The following is a 20,306-nucleotide window of genomic DNA, read 5'->3' on the forward strand; positions in this document are numbered from 1 at the left end:
AATGTAAGCATTGCAAGAATGAGCAAGAATGATTTTGTGTTTGTCAATCACATTTCATTTCTTATCTTTTGTCCCTCTGTTTCAAGTTAACGTGATTGTCATTTGATTATATAATTACAACAAATGCTAAGAAACAGAATAAACGTGTGGGTCAGTAGGCTAACTCCCATCTCACATGGCACAATAAACTGATTATGAATTGTGTCATGATCACACACAACTAAACTTAACACAGCAACCTCAAAAACCACTGTTGAATCTAATGCTTTCGGCATGTAGGAAATAAGCAGTGATGAACTATCCTTGCCAGTTTTATCAAGTCCATATGACCATAGCCAATTTCAAGTTTATTGTCAGCTAGCATAACAGCCTAGTATGGGCTTTCCGTTTCAAACAATAAATGAGCTTTAACAATCTCACATTATGACTTTTTTGGTTGATTACAGTATATATCCATGCAGATCGTCTTCAATTGAACCAGCAGTGTTTTGTGTTCAAATATATTATAGGATTCCTACTAACATCAAGGCTGTCCCAAAAGCACATGTCCATGTTCAGTTAAATTCTTAACAAAATATAATTTGTTGTTCAAAGTCCTTTTAGGCAAATCCCTCCACTCGGCGGCCATATTGTAATGCTTTTTGGGCACTTATCGGGCATCTATTTTGGGCAGAACTGCATGTGCGCTAGGCTTCACGAATCACAACACCAACCTCGCTCCAGCTGCGAGATCACAACACATGATTGGCACGATGTATTCACACCATACCACATGACTGGCGCAATGTATTCACACCATACCACATGACTGGCACAATGTATTCACACCATACCACATGATTGGCACAATGTCAACTTTTGGCAGCGGAAGGGGCAGAATATGTGTAGAGTATGACTGCCATGTTTGCACTACGAACTAACCCCATACATTTCTATAAGAGATTCTTTGAGTTCTGTGTATCCTCATTAGAAAGTCTCTGGTTTAATTCTGTTTTAACTTTCAGAGAGAAGACATGTATGACTCCTTTCTGGCCAAATTTCACAGCTCCTAAGTCTATTGTCTTTGTGTAAACCAAATTTTGAACACCTCAATTGTTGCACTGGTGTGAACCCTTCAGTTTTTAGAATGTAGCAAGTGCTGGTTTAAAGAAAAGTGTCGTTGCACATTTTTGATCAGCCTTAAAGGCCTTTGTGTTAGCCTGTAATGGACACATGTGTCGCCCTGCAGTGCTTGGCAGCCTGGCACAGACATACGTGGAGGCGATCCGCAGTGGGAAGGTGCCCTGTCTGGAGAGCGCCGTGGAGTCGCTGGCGCTGATCCAGAACAGCCGGGCTGAGACAGAGGCGCTGGAGTTCTACCGGGCAGAGATGGAGCGCAAAGTGCAGTTCCCCACCGAGACACAGGAGGCGCTGTCTGAGATCCACACTGCTTCTGAGAGACAGGCCATCAGCATCTTCATTAACGCATCCTTCAACGACGAGGAGCAGAAACACCAGCTACAGCTCATGGTACTTTATCCCAAGATAAAGATCAACATGAATTTGAATAATAGTATGTTTGTTACAGATGTTTTCATTTTAAAAAGTGGAAACAAAATTATGATGCTGGGGTGTCGGCATCAACGCCTCCCATTCACTTTGAATGATTGATGTCATGCGTTGCCAAACTGAATTGTGGATCCGTTGGCGTCGCTTCTTTTAGGTTGCTCGCTGCAAAAGTTGAGAAGATTTTACTGAAAAAAAAGTACCAATGGAAGCACAAACCAATCAGATCTCCTGTATGCAAATGTAGTGATGGAAAAATGTGATGGCGTATTTAACTATTTAAGCTTTTTTGTGATTATATTTCCTAAAATCTAGCAGGAAATAGGCACAGCACAATCTAAATAATCCGGTTATTGTAACCAAAAAAATGTTTTACGACATGCATATCAGCCTTATGAACAGTGCATTGCTGTCTAGTCCCTTAGCAACTTATGAACATTCCGCTGCTGTCTCGTCCCTTAGCAAAAATAAGTTTATGGAAGTGTACTGTTGGTCTACTTATTTTAAACTAAGTGTAGTATAGCTTACTTTTTGTGGACTGTTCAAAGATACACTAAATTGATTTATACTTGGCTATACCGATAAGTCTACATAAAGGTATAAGTACATGTAGCCTATACTTGGTACTTATACCTAAATATACTTAGTATACTTATACTGATGGAAAAGTCCAAGTATATTCACTTGTTCTTATATCTAGAGACTGATCTTTGAGAGCCTGCATGACAGATTCTCATTCCATTTCATTTTATTTACTTAGCATATTCTAATATTAATAAAGTCTTGCTCAATCAATTAATGTAATTCTTATATTCCATAAATAGACCCTAAGTTGTTTCAACTCCGAAATATACCTTTAAAGTGTCATCTCCAGAATATAACTTTAAAGTGTCATCTCCGGAATCAGGGGCGTGCAGAGACCTTTGAGGGGGCAGGGGCTCAAATTTAAAAAAGGGCACATGGAACAAAATTTTCAGAAAACGTGTTAACTTTATTTAAAACTTAATTTTGATTACAACCCAATAGAGATACATAGGCTACAATTTTCATATTTATGGTTATGGTTATGGATTTAGCAGACGCCTTTGTCCAAAGCGACACATAAATACAAAACAACATAATAAACATATTTATTCATATGTATCAAGAAGAATGGGTGTAAATAGCAGACAGAGCTGTAACACATTTTTCTCATTTCCCTCCTTGGTTCTGAAAATTCAATAGGAGTGCATGTACTGTAGGCCTGCTGTAGCCAGGGCACAGACAGATAGGTCTTTTCAGTTTTCATTAGGCTATTGTCTACACAGATCAGGCTATAAGGCTACATCCTATTGATTAAATTCAAAGCTAATTTTAATAGCCCTGAAATCTAGACGCATCCTAGCGGCAGCAAATATGTTATTGCCTAGTCTGGCTTGTCAGGCTATAATTTTAATGTTTATCACAGTGAACTACCACCATCTTGCAGATTTACGTGCTGTGCGTGTGGCCACTGAGTGAAATGACGCGTAATGTAGCCTACTGCAAACAGAGAACGACGTGTGGAGTTGGGTTAGTTAAACAACTACAGTAGCCTATGTCGTCGGCTTATGACGATTTAGAAAAGGTTTGCCTACTCTGTTTTATGAACAAGGTCTACTAACCTAAGCTACTATAACATAGTAACCTAAACAGAATATGTTATGAACGTTCAGCCTTAGATTTTCGAAGCTGCCAGGTTATTGAAAATGGACCATGACATGGTTAAAACGTTCATTAAACATGAAACAACTTTAAACATTTTATTCTCTATCTCTAAGCTGAATACTATTGCATGTTCAGATAGGCTAACTGCCAAGTGACCTTACCGTGCTCCCAAACGTCTGGGACCTTCTGAGAGTTCACTGAATGTATGACGCCACGGATTGGTGGCCGCAAGGCATTTCAATTAACACAGAAAATTGTTATTTTTGTAAATTTCTAATTTCACAAACTATTAATGAGACATTTTAGCGAATATTCGCATTGGAACTAGCAGAAGTATTAGAACTTTTAAAAAGTAAAACGGGTCTTGTCAAAAGGGCACTTGGACATCAAAGGGGCAAAAGGGCAGGTGCTAGAGCCCCTGTAGCCCCCCTTCTCTGCACGTGCCTGTCCGGAATACACCTTTAAAGTGTCATCTCCGGAATATAACTTTAAAGTGTCAACTCTGGAACATACCTTAAAAGTGTCATCTCCAGAATATACCTTTAAAGTGTCAAGGTATACTTCTCATTATCTTATGGTTATCCAGCACCTCCTTGGAAAGCTGTCGCAGGCGCAACAGGGCAGCACCAGTACACATCCGGGTATTCGGGGGTGCTTGTGAGCAGCATGGGTGTGTGTTTGTGAGCAGCATGGGTGTGTGCTTGTGAGCAGCATGGGTGTGTGCTTCTGAGCAGCATGGGTGTGTGCTTGTGAGCAGCATGGGTGTGTGTTTGTGGGTGTGTGCTTGTGAGCAGCATGGGTGTGTGCTTGTGAGCAGCATGGGTGTGTGTTTGTGGGTGTGTGCTTGTGAGCAGCATGGGTGTGTGCTTGTGAGCAGCATGGGAGTGTGCTTGTGTCTTTTTTCTGAACAACCATCAAAACTATGCTTGTTCTGAGGCCCAGGGCCTAAGTCTTTTCTGGGGGATAATTTAATCTTCTTTCTGTCTTGTCACAGACAAACATGAACAAAGAGTATAAGAAATTGAGCAAAGAGAATATAAATAAGTCCCATGAAGTGTGCTGGTCGGTCATCCCTCGGGCTTTTGCCTCTCTGGAGGCGGGACTGAAGGACGGCTCCTACATGAGACCTGGGGGCTACGGAGAATTCCGTCGTGCACTCGACAGAGGTGCTCAAATCTACCGATCAGAGAAACGCAAAGGAGTCATGGTGAGTTCAGACAGAAAGAAATTCTGCCTGAAGTAGAATGACAGAGTAGCAGGGAAAGACCAGTGACTGAGTCCAGTTTGTGTGTGATCGTGTATTCTCAGAGTGAAGAGGTCCTGTCAGAGTACCTGAAGGAGAAGACTGATGTTGCACAGAGCATCCTGGCTGCAGATCGCTCCCTCACAGAGGCACAGAAGAGAACGGAGGGTAAGGAGAGATTCCTGTGTTAACTTGAATGAAGCCTGAAACGGAGGGTAAGGAGAGATTCCTGTGTTAACTTGAATGAAGCCTGAAACGGAGGGTAAGGAGAGATTCCTGTGTTAACTTGAATGAAGCCTGAAACGGAGGGTAAGGAGAGATTCCTGTGTTAACTTGAATGAAGCCTATCAGAGGGTAATTTTATGAAAGTATGTAGTAAGTAGTATTATGACATCAGAAGCAAGTCAAATTTGTAGATTTTTATGTCTCATTCCATCGAACTACAGATCTGCTACCCGATCTGTCAAATTTGCATAGTGCGGTTATAGTCGATAGAGGGTCGCAAAGCGAATGCAGAAGTACCATTCACCCTATATTACGAGTTGATGAACCACTGAAACGATTTTGGAAACATTATTTTAAGGTACAAACAACTCTGTGGTGTTGCATGAAGTCGAAAATTGATCGAAATTATGTCTTGATCTTGAACTTTGAAATCAAAATTAGAATCGATGATGTAGCCACACCCCCAGAGGCATAAAACACACACACACTGCAGTGCATCAACATTATCTCATCAACATTAACTTGTATCTGCAGCCAGTTGAACAAACACATCAACCGAACTGCAGCCCGTTGAACAAACACATCAACTGAACTCCAATCCCCTTCTGCTACTCTGAAATTGCCGTTCAGTCACGTCAGTTAACAACTAGCCTGGGTGTTCCCATGCTGCCTTGCGCGCGATTTGATTCACGCTGCTAAGGCAGCCTGGAGACCATGGAGCAAATGTTCGCCTGAGATAGGGAATGAGTTATGCACAGACGCATGTGATAGACATCCGTGGCACCCAATAAACGGATCTGGGCATTTTTTTTCAAATACGAGAAAATTAACGTTTGGTTCCCAGACCACGTCTCATTGAGAAGTGGTGGCGCTAGCCAGGCTAGCCTTTCCTAATAATATCCAGTAAATTAATTTAGACACAGGTGGACTCCAATCAAGTTGTAGAAGCATCTTAAGGATTGTTGATAGAAGTAGGATGCAGCAGAGCATCATAACAAGGATCTGAATACTTACGTAAATGGAATATTTCAGTTTTTTATACAATTACAAAACACTCCAAAAATTGTTTTGTGAAGTATTGTGTGCAGATTGATGAGAAAAAAAATGAACTGAATATATTTTAAGATGTGTGAAACATAACAAAATGTTGTGCACTGTATGTTTAATGCTGTTCTGTTTACCTCATTAAGCTCATGATAGGAATGGCTTGGTTTCAAGTAAAAGCACCCCAAAACAAATAAGGCAAAATAGAAAACAACATAAGAAAATGTATTAACTATAATTAAAAAGAGATTGAAAATTGAATGGAATCATGACCAATGTAACCTCTGCCCCCCCCCCCCCCCTCTTTCTTGTACCCCCCCCCCCCCCCCCCCCATACACACACACACAAAGAGAACAGGGTGAAGCTACAGGAAGCAGAGCAGCTGCAGAAACTTCTAGAACATCATAACCACCTCCAGCAACAGGTCATCCTTGACCAGAACAGAAGCTATGAGGAGAACAACAGGCAGCTGGAGATGAAGATGGAGCTGGAAAGACAGAGAGCCAACGAAGAGCTGCAGCGAGTCGTTGCAGCTAAACTGAAGGTAGCCTTTTCAAAGGAGTTTTCATGGAATGCTAATAGCTAAACTGAAGGTAGCCTTTTCAAATGAGTTTTCATGGAATGCTAATAGCTAAACTGAAGGTAGCCTTTTCAGAGGAGTTTTCATGGAATGCTGATAGCTAAACTGAAGGTAGCCTTTTCAAAGGAGTTTTCATGGAATGCTAATTGCTAAACTGAAGGTAGCCTTTTCAGAGGAGTTTTCATGGAATGCTATAATACTGTCAGGCTGGAAATAAACAGTGGGAGCAGCCTGTCCTCCAAACAGAAATGAAACCCTCCGTGGAATTTCTCTGGGAATACTGAAGGGAAGGATGAGCTACCTCTCTGGTATGTTTCATGTGGTCCTTGGTTAAAATATAACATAAGCTCAAAGGATTTGATGTCAGACAGAACATTTTATCAACCATATATCAGGCATTGATAGAATCTGTCACCTCCTTCAACATTAAATCGAGGTACTGCTTCCTAACAAACAGATGTAAGGGAAAGCTGGCTAGGATAATCAAACAGGTGGACAAGATCATCAGCATCCTACAAAAACTGCTGTCAGATCTGTACACTCAGGCAGTGGAAAGAAAAATTCCATTCTCCAGGATCCATCCCACCCCGTCCACCGATGTTTTGAGCTGCTACCATCAGGCAGAAGATACAGAGTGCCTCTGGCCAAAAAGTCACTATTAGTCAGGTGATTTTTTTGTGTGACTTGTACAAGCAATTTCAGGACAATTTTTTTGGTTTCCTGCTCAACACTACATGCCAGCAATAAATGTTGAATATCTCCATAAAAAAGGTATCAAATGAAAGCTAACACTTATGGGCTGTCTGCAGAAGTGTCGGAATGGACATTTATTGTACAGTGTAAGAGACAACAGAACGAGAACATGAAAAAAACAATCTCTGCCTAAAGAGAACCAGTTGTCAAAGTGAATATCAGCTTGGAAACATAACAAAGTATCCCAAAACCTCTTTCAATCAGTACCCTTATCTATGGAAATGAGTCAAGCCAAGTGTAAAGCTTGTAGGGAGAGGCAGTGCAATGCTGCACAAGTTATAATTCTTTAATGTCAAGGCATTGTAGGAAATGTAGAACTGTAAATGGTGGTCTATGGTGCTATTTGACTTCATTAATGTACCAGGTTGTAACACAGATTATATTTAATTGACATATCACTATAGTTATTAATTCCATCCTCACATAACTGTTCTCACACTTCTTTAGGGTTAGGGGTTAGTAACTAGGTAGTAGTAATAACTATATAATAGTCGTATGGCAACAGTGTTGCCATATTAGAAATGTCGAAGTATCGTACCAAAACCTCAAAAGTATGTAGCCTGGTGGGCCATCCTATATCATTGAAATGTATAGTCTGGAATCGAACCATTCACCTCGCTTAATCCAAGGGGCGGGCAGAGAATTGTCTTTGAAACTGCCTAGGCATGCAATAGGCCAGCGCTACGACCATATCCGTATCCGGTCGGCAAAACGGCAAATACATCCTTCTTGGAAAGGAATGACTTAAGTGCATTGTGTTGCTCAACTTTCAAAGAAAAGCACAAGTCCAACTCCTCCAAAGTTGACGCCAACGCCGATTCAAACAACCACTCTTCGTTTGCCATAGCCACCTTCCTTGTTGTTCACTGTCGCAGGACTGTCGTTATCCTGTTAAGCCCGTCTTAAGACTCTAACAAAATAGAGCGCTGTGATTGGATGACGTCCACGACGTCAGTCAATAGAAATCCCTATGGTTTGATACTAGACGTACAGGCTGAGCAAATTAATTTGCCGCCACTAGGGTGTGTCTAGATTTCTAGGCAACAAAAGTATCGTTTTTTGAGAAAAATTATCGTACATGAACCAAACGCATAGAATATAGCTATTTTCCAATCATTTTATTTTCCCAAATCATTTTACAGCCAATTTCAACAAGCTGTGTAATACGCTCACACTAACTGGAGGAAGTCTGGCTACTTAACCTTTTTTTGGCAAAGTGCAAAAGATATGCCGACAGTCCACATTTTGAACTAGACCAGGGGTCTTCAACCTGTTTCAGCCCAAGGACCCCTAGGCTGAGAGAGACACTGAGCACGGACCCCCTGTTGAATATCACTGACCTACTTTAAAATGAAGGATACAAGATTTCAGAACAGTCGTGAATTCAAGAATTTTTTTACCTGTTTAAAGAGCGAGAGATGAATAAATGGGTATTGAATGAACAAAGTTGGGCTAACCACAACTACAGTACTCAAGCAAGCAGTAAAGCTAATAACCAGATATACACAAATTCTGAATTCAAAATTCCCTGATATTCCATGACTTTTCCCCCAAAATGATAAAAATTCCCTGACTTTCTATGTCTGGAATAGACTTTCCAAAATTCCATGATATTCCAGAAATTCCATGACCCGTGGGAACCCTGTAGATAGATTAGATGAGAGACTTTTGACATTTTAAAGCTGCAGGAGTGTGGAATTAGGAGGGGGAAGGAGTGGAAACAGAGTTTTGCGATGTTTGGTTTGGTTGGTCAGTTGGACAGCAGTGTTGGCTTTTTTTGTTGCCTTTATTTCGATAGGACAAAGATTGCCAGGAGGTTGGTGGGGGAGAGAGAGATGGGGTGGGATCGGGACATGACCGCAGGTCGGATTCAAACCTTGGTCCCTGTGGGCACTTGCAGTTAATCACTACAAAGGCTAGATGTATTAGCTACTGAAGGTTGTGGGGTCAAAGTTCAAAGTCACATGTGTTTGTGTAGCCTCAAGCCTAGGGGAACTTGGGCCAGCACAAACCAAGTTCTTTACACTTGAAAGGAAAAGAACAAAGAAGGCAGGTGTTCAGGCATAGAGACAATGGAGTTCATTTTATTAAAGATCCATATTAAAATATGCATTAAAAGGATAATTTCCTAAATCCTTGTGACTCCTAGTCATTCCCATCCATTAACACATCACAAATACAGTAACAACAACGATTGCACAGACAAAGGATAAGTCCCCCCATTAAAACTAGCGCTCCTCACTTAATCACGACCACTACATAGATGTACACACACATATATATCTCCCAACACAACATACCATCCTCACTTCAAATCCACTTCAAATCCAGTCACCAAAATGCACTTAACATCAACTGATTAAGCTTTATATCAATACCATGTGCTCAGCTCATTACTCAAACAATGCTCAAACAAACATTGCAACCTTAATATAGTTCACAGAGGAGCAAAACTCTAATCATTCGATTATTTTAAATACACATTGACAATTTAACATCAGTTTAAAAGCCATCAGAAAATAGTAACTTTACCTTGAAAGGAAAAGAACAAAGAAGGCAGGTGTTCAGGCATAGAGACAATGGAGTTCAAAGTAGGATCCTCAACTCCTTCTCTTATCCTGCCTACCCTGGTGAGTGTGATCTGGCACACCCCATTGCACCCTAGTGGACTGGAGTTGACCTAAAATGCTTTGCCACATTAACCAAATACCAGTTTATCCCAAACCTTCATAAAGCATGCTAATACAAGGTACCGACACAAAAGAAAAGGGGGTTAGTACACTCATCAACCGCTACACTCTCCCCTACTTTTAGAAGAGGTCTCCTGACATCTCTAGTATGTGAAACTCCCACCCCATTACCAATAACCCCCAAAGACAGGCCTGGGATAGAGAGGCCATTCATAAAATGAGTGATGTGCTACCTCGCCATTCTGGAGAAGAACAGGGGGGTTGTATGCTACTGGGGGTTGTATACTACAGCCTGCACTCCAGGTCTCAACGAATGATATGACGGTTGACCCAGACTCTGATATGTAAGCATTTCCCTTGGTCTCACTGTACGTTCAGACCTCCTCTGCATGGGTTCTTCACACTGTTGTACAGGCTCCACACCTTCAAGATCATCTACAGGTGGTCTTCCAGAAGCATCTTCACTGACGTCTGACCCTTCCTGAACTGGTACGGGTGGCTCAACTTCCGCATCCACCTCTCTATGAATATCTTCGCCAAGCTGATCCGTTTGCTGTAACGGTGGTTGAAACTCGTCTTCTGAAGGTCTCAGGGTAGGATGATCAATGTGTGGTTGTATCCTTGACTGGGATGGCCCAAGGTAAGTTCTAGCACCTACTGTACGATGGGGCATGGAGCGCAAGATATAACTTACTTCCTCATCCTCCTCTGAATCACTCTGGCTAGTCTGGTCAGTGGCCCTCCTTCCCTGGGATCTCTGTGTTCTTCGAGGACATCCTTTCCTGGCTGGACTGGCTTGAATGTTTTCTTCCAACTGGAGGTCGCTAACTGGTAAAAGTAAGTTCCGGTGTAGGACACGGACCCGCTGTTCACCCTTTTCAGCTTGAACTCTGTACACTGGACTGACTGCATCTCCTACTCTGCTGACAACACGGTGAATGACCCTCTCCCAGTAACTTCGGAGTTTCCCTGGCCCCTGCCGCTCTGATAAGTTTCGCACCAACACCCGGTCACCTGGCTGAAGTGTCATCCCCTTCATGCCTCGATCGTAGTAATTCTTCCTCTTTTCAGAGGACTTCTGACTGTTTCTAGAAGCAATCTGATAGGCCTCCTGCATCCTACTTGCCCACTTCTCTGCAAAGGCTTGTTTACTTCCTTTCTCGGTGTTGGGTCTAAGATCAAAAAGGAGGTCCACTGGTAACCGGGGTGCTCTCCCAAAAAGGAGAAAGAATGGTGAATACCCTGTTGAGTCATGTTTGGTACAATTATAAGCATGAACAATGTGGGGCAGGTGGTCTATCCAGTCTGACTTCTTGTCCTCTTTTAGGGTCCGAAGCATCTGGAGCAATGTGCGGTTGAGCCTTTCCACTGGGTTTCCCTGAGGGTGATACGGGGTTGTTCTAGAATGTGAAATACCAGCCAATTGCTCCAATCTCCGAAAAAGACCATTCTCAAACTCCCGACCTTGGTCGTGGTGAAGTTTTTCTGGGAATCCAAAGCGAGGGATAAAGTCATTGAACAATTTCTCTGCCACAGTTTTACCAGATTTGTTTTTGGTGGGATAAGCTTGGGCGAAGCGAGTAAAATGGTCAATTATGACCAAAATATACTCATACCCTCCACTACTTGGCTCAAGGTGAAGGTAATCAATGGACACTAGCTCAAAGGGGGAACTTGTGGAGATGGAGCCCATTGGTGCTTTGTCCAAACTAGAGGGGTGTTTCTGCTGAATACATTCACATCTTCTGAGGATATAATCCTCAACCTCTCGCTGCATGTATGGCCAATAGAATCGTTCTCGCAAAAGATGAAGGACTTTCTCAACCCCCACATGGCCCATGTCATCATGAAGATGTTTTAGAATCAGGGGCCGAAATTGTTTTGGAACAACCATCTGCTTATAGGGTCCGGCTTGTCGATACAACACCCCATTCTGTATAAAGAGCCTAGTCCACTCACCAAACAACCTTCGAGCTTCACTGGACACACTCTCTCTATCCTTCTTTGTAGGATTTTTCCCTCTACTTTTCAAGTTGATGACTTCCTGAATTGCTACATCCTCCTGCTGTGCACTCCTTACATCCTGAGGTGTAATGACAGATGAACTGGAAGGTGCTGACTCATCAGCAGAGGCAAGCTGCAAAACAGCCATCCATGGCACCTCCTTTTCTTTGATTGTCATACTTCCCTGCCACACTGCTGTTACCACCTCTGGAGACAAGTCTTCTGTATACTCTTCCATGTGTTGAGGGAGTGAGACAGGGAACCGGGACAGTGTGTCAGCATCTATGTTGTTCTTACCAGGGCGGTACTTTATGTCAAAATTAAAGTCGGCTAATTCGCCAACCCAACGGTGCCCTGCTGCATTTAATCGGGCTGTGCTCAGAATATAGGTAAGGGGGTTATTGTCTGTATAGACGGTGAAGCTAGGGGCATAATAGAGATAGTCCCGGAATTTATCACAAATAGCCCATTTTAAGGCAAAAAATTCCAGCTTTCCTGAGTGCAGATGATAATTCCGCTCTGCTGGAGTAAGTGACCTGGATCCATAAGCAATCACTCGCAGTCTACACTCTTGATGTTGATAAAGTACAGCACCGACCCCTTCATTTGATGCATCTGTATGCAAGATAAATGGCAAGTCAAAGTTAGGATAAGCAAGGATAGGTGGGTTAGTCAACATGGTAACAAGCCGATCAACAACAGCACTATGTTCATCAGTCCACTGGACTGGTGTCCTTGATGGCACCGGGCTGGGTTTCTTTTTAGCTGAAGTAGCTACTTTAGAATGTTCAGTCTTCTGCAGAAGTCCAAACAAAGGCTTGGCCACCCGAGAAAAATCTTGAACAAAAGAGCGGTAATAACTAAAAAAACCCTAAGAGTGCCCTCACCTCCCCGACTGTGGTAGGTCTCTTCTTCTTAAACTGGGTCACTGCCTCTAGATCCTTAGGGTCAATCTGGACTCCTTCCTCAGACACAAGACGACCTACAAAACGAACTTGCCGTTTGAAGAGTTCACATTTATTTGGTCTCAGCTTGATCCCACTAGCTCTCAGTCGCCGCAGCACTTTCCTCAAGTCCGCCACATGATCTAAAAATGACTTGGAGTAGCAAAGGACATCGTCCAGATAAGGAGAGCAGCACTCATCTCGCAAACCATCAAGGACAGATTCCATGCATCTCTGGAAGGCTGCGGGCGCATTACTTAATCCGAAAGGGAGCCTAATCCATTCATAAAGCCCCCATGGTGTACTAAAAGCAGTGCAATGTTGTGACCCCTCATCCACAAACCCCTGGTGGTATGCACTACCTTGGTCCAGGATGGAAAACCAGGCATGGCCCCCTAAGTTGTCAAGAAGGTCTTGGATACGGGGTAATGGGTGCCGATCAGGAATTGTTTTACGATTGAGCTCACGAAAGTCAACACATAGGCGCAGACTGGCATCTTTTTTCCTGACACAGACCACCGGGGATGAATAGGACGAAGTTGACTTCCTAACCCACCCTCGCTCTAAGAGATCTTGTACATAGGCCTTCACCTCTTTGTAAAGTGGTTTTGGAATGGCATTATAACACTTTTGCACTGGGGTGTCGTCTTTCAGATTAACCTTCAGTCGTAAAGAGGGAACGCACCCAATATCACCACCCTCTTGGGAAAATACATCTGACTCCTCATACAGCAGTTGCCTGACAATGTCTTGATTTTCTAGACTCAAATGAGACAGGTCAACTGGAGGATTCCACTTCTCAGCAGGATTGTTCACTCTGGCCTGATCCGTAGCCTGGAGAGTTTGGGCTGAAGTCACTGAAATGGAACTGGGTGGACTCTGCTTGGGAATTAACAGGGGGAAAATTGTGCAAGCTTCCTCTAGATGGCCTAACACTACCCGTTGTGGGAGAAAAATATCATGCTGAGTGGAATTCTGAATAGGGATTGATACATGCTTTGAGTGTGTACCCTGCACTTCCAGGGTGGCTGGAAACAGCTCTAGTCCATCAGGCAAATCCCCCTCTACAGCAGGCTCGAAATACATTGCTCCTTCCTCCGGCCAGTTCCTCACCTTACACGTCACCCCTCGCAATTGACCAGCTGGAATAGTAAAGCCTCTCTTCCCCATCATGACAAGGCGGCCTTGTGGCGTTTCCTCCACTGACTCGACCTGAGCAGCAGCAACTATCGTTCTCGCAGTATCCACTTTTAAATTTAAAGCTTCACTTAAGAGAGCACTCAAATTAAGCGGGCCTGTAGTGTCACAGTTTTCTCGAATAAGCTCTGCAATAACATTAACAGAGGGAAATTGAGGTTGCTTTGTGCAACCAAGAAGGGAACTTGGATGGACACTCTACCCTGATTAGCACTGAGGACTTCCAGATGAGTGTCAACCCAGCCCTCAAACGGAATGGTTGAACCATTAGCTGCAGTCACATAAAGAGGCTCAGAGAGTAAAGTTTCTAGGGACCTGATTTCTACATATGGCAGTTTCTTCATCACCCACTCCTTCCCCATGACACTCACTTGGGCCCCCGTATCCAAAAGCATCTCGGTTTGAACCCCATTGACACAACACAAGATCAGACATTTCCCCCCAATGAGCTGCGCTGTCCGTCTGACATACGGGGTTTTAAGTGAAGGTTGTAAGATAGTTGAGCTGTCTGTGCAGGTCGAATGACAATGTAGGAGGGACGTGAAATCTGAGTAAGTCACTGGCCGTCCCTCTCCTGTGACCTCCTCCCATTTCCCGGCCTGTTCAAGCACCCTACAGCACGATGGCCACTCTGTCCACAACGAAAACAGTGACTACAAGAATCATATCCCTTTTGTTGACATTCCTGACATTTCCCCTGTCTTGATACTCTCTGGGATTGCACGGCTGATGCTACCATAGGGGGGTAATTTAGGACATGGTCAGGTTTGGATATGAGCTTTTCCAGGTTCTTAGTCAACGCAGACACTTGGACGGACAATTCGGTAATGGCGACGGCATTAGCTTTAACATCAGACTCAATGGACGGCTTTGTTGAAGAACTAGTCACGGTATCTCCAGGTTGGTGTGCAGCACTTACTGTGACTGGCCTAAATTTGGAGGGAGCTGAAAAGCGTTTTGCCCTTTCGGCCTCTTCACTTGTCAGCTTGGTTATTTGTTCTAAAATCATTTCATCGCTAACATGGGGATTTGCAAGATATGGTTTGAGGTCATATCGAATGCTGTTACTTTTCTCATTTAAACCCTGATAGAGTGTATGCAAGAAAACCCCTTGTACCAGTTTCCTATCATAGCTAAAATCAGTATCATGCTGTTGAGCTGCAAGCAACACACGTTCCCTGAGAGTCATTATCCGATACACAAACTGCTGTGTGGTTTCCCTGTCTTGCTGTTTAGTATTGCTCAGTTCTTGAAACAACTCTCTACTACTTTTATCTCTGATGTGAGTTCTAAGGACTCTTTTTAACTCAACAACAGTGAACTCATCTTTATTTGTAAGATACTCTTTAAAAAAACCTCCTTTGGTTATCCTCAACACCGCTCTTACAATCTCAGATTCTGTAACCCCTGTATCAATCGCCTCATCAATTTGTTTACAGATATGAGTGTATGATATTTCTGACCCAGAATCTGAAATTTGACCACCCTGGATTTTAAATTCTCTACGAGGCAAGAGTGCAGTCACGTCAGTAATTCTAACAACCTGATCAGTATGTGTTTTTAACCCACTTATATTTACAGAGTCATTTGAACGTGTTACGTGTTCATCATCCTGGTTTATAGTATGAGTTAACGGTACCGGAATGTTCGTCGGGGTGGTTGATCTTGAATGTTCAGATGGATTACTAACAGCAGTCATTTCAGTTATAGCATCCTGCAGATGGAGTAGACGGGACATGCCTGCATCCTCCAGCTGTTGTAGTTTTTCACTTTTCATAAAGTCAGAAATATGATAAAATAACCCAGGTTCAGAGAGTGTGGAAAGTTCAGCGTTGTCCTCATCGTCCAGAGAAGCAGCTAGCTTGCGTTCAGCTGCAATAGCTTCTTATGGATTTCCCATTGGAGTACCTGCCGTGGCTCAGTTGACGTCATCTTTCCTCAATGCTGGCTTCTCTCAGGATGACCTTCACACGATGGCCGCCCTTCCAGTAACCACCCAGGTTCAGATGCTTATGACTGGACTTCTCCACAGCAATGACTCCCGGACGTAGCCCCCAATTGTAGCCGACCTCAAGCCTAGGGGAACTTGGGCCAGCACAAACCAAGTTCTTTACACTTGAAAGGAAAAGAACAAAGAAGGCAGGTGTTCAGGCATAGAGACAATGGAGTTCATTTTTATTAAAGATCCATATTAAAATATGCATTAAAAGGATAATTTCCTAAATCCTTGTGACTCCTAGTCATTCCCATCCATTAACACATCACAAATACAGTAACAACAACGATTGCACAGACAAAGGATAAGTCCCCCCATTAAAACTAGCGCTCCTCACTTAATCACGACCACTACATAGATGTACACACACATATATATATCTCCCAACACAACATACCATCCTCACTTCAAATCCACTTCAAATCCAGTCACCAAAATGCACTTAACATCAACTGATTAAGCTTTATATCAATACCATGTGCTCAGCTCATTACTCAAACAATGCTCAAACAAACATTGCAACCTTAATATAGTTCACAGAGGAGCAAAACTCTAATCATTCGATTATTTTAAATACACATTGACAATTTAACATCAGTTTAAAAGCCATCAGAAAATAGTAACTTTACCTTGAAAGGAAAAGAACAAAGAAGGCAGGTGTTCAGGCATAGAGACAATGGAGTTCAAAGTAGGATCCTCAACTCCTTCTCTTATCCTGCCTACCCTGGTGAGTGTGATCTGGCACACCCCATTGCACCCTAGTGGACTGGAGTTGACCTAAAATGCTTTGCCACATTAACCAAATACCAGTTTATCCCAAACCTTCATAAAGCATGCTAATACAAGGTACCGACACAAAAGAAAAGGGGTTAGTACACTCATCAACCGCTACATTTGCAGATATCTCAAAAGTGGCTTGATGAAATCTTCTTCAAGCCTTGCATAGTAATTACATCAAAGGCTAGATGGACTGATTAGGTACTCAAAGGCACATGGTCAAAGGTCAAGATCACATGGGGTTCTACATGTCATGGGGGAATACTCAAAGCTTCATTGCGTTCCTTGTCATTTGACATGTTTTGTGTGTATCCTTGGTTTGACACTAGGGGTGTCCATTTCAGACCGATCGACTATTTACTGTTAACTAATAAGAAAATGTAAGCCCATTTAGAAAGGATAACTGACCATCACATCAATAAAAGAAAATCAGAAATGAAAAGTGATTTACTTTTTCACGTGTAAACAATTCACAACTTATGTAAATAATGAGTTAACGTTAACTAGCTGGCTATCATAAAGGCTGTGCTAAAAAACTGGCAAAAACTCACTGAAGAATAATAAGAAGAAGGTTCCTCGCATAGATATTAGAAAGCTAGATACCGCATTGGGCTCAAGTTCTATTAGGTGGCATACGTAAACGTGGCCGCCATATTGCTGGGGGCAACACCTTTACTGTCTATGGGCAACAATCAGAGACACTGTCTGATGTCCAGTCAGAGTCACATGCTCCTCCATTGGCCTCCAGTGATTGCTGCCCCCACCAAGATGGCGGCGCTATTTACGTACGTTCGGGAGCCCAATGCGGTATCTAGCTTTCTAATATCTATGGTCACTCTGGCAGGCCCTTTACTGTCTAAGGGCAGGCCAGCGAACCCTTCTTGTTTTTCTGTGAGCTTTTTTTGGTAAATAATAACAACTTAGGTAAATAATGAGCAAGAAGTTGCCCGACTTGTAAGATGAACAAAACAGACTCAAAACATTTAATCCTCCAGCGCAAATGTGCTTTACACAATTAACAATTATGAACACCGCTATTTGACACATGTTCTGCTATTGTATGTGTACCATTTCAGGAGCAGCAGAGGTATCTCGAGCGTGACTTTAATGAGTACGCTCAGCAGATGGAAGAGGACATCCTGAAGCTGAGGCAGGAGCAGAGGACAGTGAGGGAGAAGAAGAAACCGTCCTGGCGGGGGAAGCTGGGCTCTGGCCTGCAGCACGTGGGGATGGCAGCAGCAGCTTTGGCACCAGGCTGTGGGACAATAGTGGGGCTGGGAGCAGTCATCCTTGGAAGTATCCTCAAGATCTTTGACTGAAGAGAAAAAGAACATGGGCCATCATACAGAAATGGTTTGAAGCGAAGTTGAAAAATATCAGCTTTCTTCTCAGTGAGTTTTGCTCACAGTATGTTAGAGTCTTTAATATACAATATAGATACAGAAAGACAGTGTATGATTTTACATAATAGATATAACAGTGTGCTGAGATTCTCATTTAATATGTTTTTCAGTTAACCTGCATATCTGCTGTGAGAATACGGTTACCTTCCTTTTTCTGAGTAGCATTAATGTCCAGATAGTGAGAAACGTGTGTGCTGTAGGATGTCTGATGGTACTGACACCAGCACAAACATGGCCGAGGTCAAGAGGAGAAGTACGGTACGATGGATTATTATTAGGGGTGGCATCTTATTATTTATTTGTGTATGTGTATAAGGGTATAATAAGGGAACTCCAACCAGAGAGATATTGGGCTTGTTACTTCACACTCTGAATAAATTGCATAAACTGAATAAACTCACATTAAAGTTGTCTTGGACCTTTTTGATCATAAAACATGCTTGTTGTTCAGCCAACATTTGCACAAAACCTAAAAAGAAATGTTGAGACTGGAGGACGACAACCTCACTTTAAAGTGTCAAACTGACCAGAGTGCTATATTTCCCAGCAAAATCTTTTTTTTTCATTAATTAATATATAACATAAACTAGAACACAAACTAGTATAAACTAGTATTTCACAAAACTGTGTGAAATTTGTATGACAGTGAGGTTAATGTAACCTCACTTAATGCACGAGTCACTGCAATCCTGTTTTGCGCATAGTTTGGAGATTTGCTAATTTATTTGTGTACTACTTGAGAGTTTCTAGATTTAAGCTCACAGGGGAAACTATAGTGATGGAAGTATATCAGGTAAGAAAAACTATATATAAAAGTAGAATTGAAATGACAATATGAAATATTTTTAAATGACAATATGACATATTTTAAACCTTATAAGGTCTGGACACATTTCTCATGCTCATACAAAATTACTAAAACATGTCCTGATTGGGCCCATATTGTTTATTACTGTATTGTATTTTCAAAGTTCAAACACAATATCTGAATGTGTAATTATAACCGATATATAGAGATTTGTAATTAAAGGAGAATTCCGGTGTGATACTGACCTAATGTGTGTTGAAACATGATACCGAGTGTGAACGTATGTCTCATACTGTAGCTCATCTCGGCTTATCCCCTGCACTCCGGCGCTAGTTAGCCGATGCTACTAACAGGTTTTCAAAGGGGTTGCCTCGGGCATCGGCCTAGCCATGCAAATAAATCACTGTTTTACACCATTTACGAGGCTCAAAGCTCCACACTTCATTGGTAGACTTCCGAGGGCCCTGGCATTTAAAATGAGACATTAAGAACTTTGAAAAAGCACTGGTAGTTTATTTACAAGACAATTTATACAGACAGTACCTTCAGGAAGTTTACCATTCGCCGCCATCTTGAATTTAGTCACAATAAGTTGAGTGACGAGTATGAATGAACAGGTATGATAAGGGATCAGATTCCAAAAATAATTCTGTGGAAATGCATGGATTCCAGTTGCTTCCAGTAGCAGCAACTGGAATCCATGCATTTCCATGGAATTATTTTTGGAATCTGAAGTGGTTGGTTCCTTTATCCAGGTTGTTTACCCATCACTCTTCAAACATTAAATTATTTGTTTGGTTCTCACAGAAATACCTCAAAGAAATATGTATTTCTACTGGACATATGTTGAGTATTTATATTTGTAGGAGACACTAGGACCCTATACCATGAAATGATGCCATCCTCCAAATGGTTGTTATAGTTTTTGTTTGAATGCAGACATCATTGGTTAAAGGAGAATTCCGGCGTGATATTGCACGATATTGACCTAAACTGTGTTGAAAAATAATACAGAGTGTGAACGTATGTCTAGCTCATCTCGGCTTGTCTCCTGTACTCTGAAATCTGGCGCTAGTTAGCCGATGCTACCAACAGGTTTTCAAAGGGGGTGCCTCGGGCATCGGCCTAGCCATGCAAATAATGTTTTACACCATTTATGAGGCTCAAAGTAGCTCCACTCTTCATTGGTAGACTTCCGAGGGCCCTGACATTTAAAACGAGACATTGAGAACTTTGAAAAAGCACTGGTAGTTTATTTACAAGACCATTTATACAGACAGTACCTTCAGGAAGTTTACCGTTTGCCGCCGGTAAATTTAGTCACGATAAGTCGAGCGACGAGTATGAATGAACATGTATGATAAGGGATCAGATTCCAAAAATAATTCTAAGCAACTGGAATCCATGCAT

General features: G+C 42.3%; 1 protein-coding gene across 2 annotated transcripts in view; it reads left to right on the forward strand.

The window, feature by feature from the left end:
- Window positions 1-18,488, forward strand: part of LOC143134838 (uncharacterized) — a 47,374-nt gene extending 28,886 nt beyond the window's left edge. Inside the window, exons 22-26 of one of the 2 annotated variants that reach the window (XM_076295520.1) lie at window positions 1,229-1,509; window positions 4,226-4,438; window positions 4,540-4,642; window positions 6,095-6,288; window positions 17,762-18,488. In XM_076295520.1, the coding sequence (XP_076151635.1) occupies window positions 1,229-1,509; window positions 4,226-4,438; window positions 4,540-4,642; window positions 6,095-6,288; window positions 17,762-18,004 (1,034 nt within the window). In that variant the 3' untranslated portion in view covers window positions 18,005-18,488. The remainder of the gene's footprint in view (window positions 1-1,228; window positions 1,510-4,225; window positions 4,439-4,539; window positions 4,643-6,094; window positions 6,289-17,761) is intronic. The other variant, XM_076295521.1, reaches the window with a different exon arrangement.
- The last annotated feature ends 1,818 nt before the right edge of the window (window positions 18,489-20,306 follow it).

Source organism: Alosa pseudoharengus, unplaced genomic scaffold (assembly GCF_046254945.1).
Source record: "Alosa pseudoharengus isolate Yale_2024_CS ecotype anadromous, Long Island Sound unplaced genomic scaffold, YU_APseudo_1.1 YU_APseudo_1.1_scf_2, whole genome shotgun sequence".
In the NCBI taxonomy this organism is placed as follows: domain Eukaryota; kingdom Metazoa; phylum Chordata; class Actinopteri; order Clupeiformes; family Clupeidae; genus Alosa; species Alosa pseudoharengus.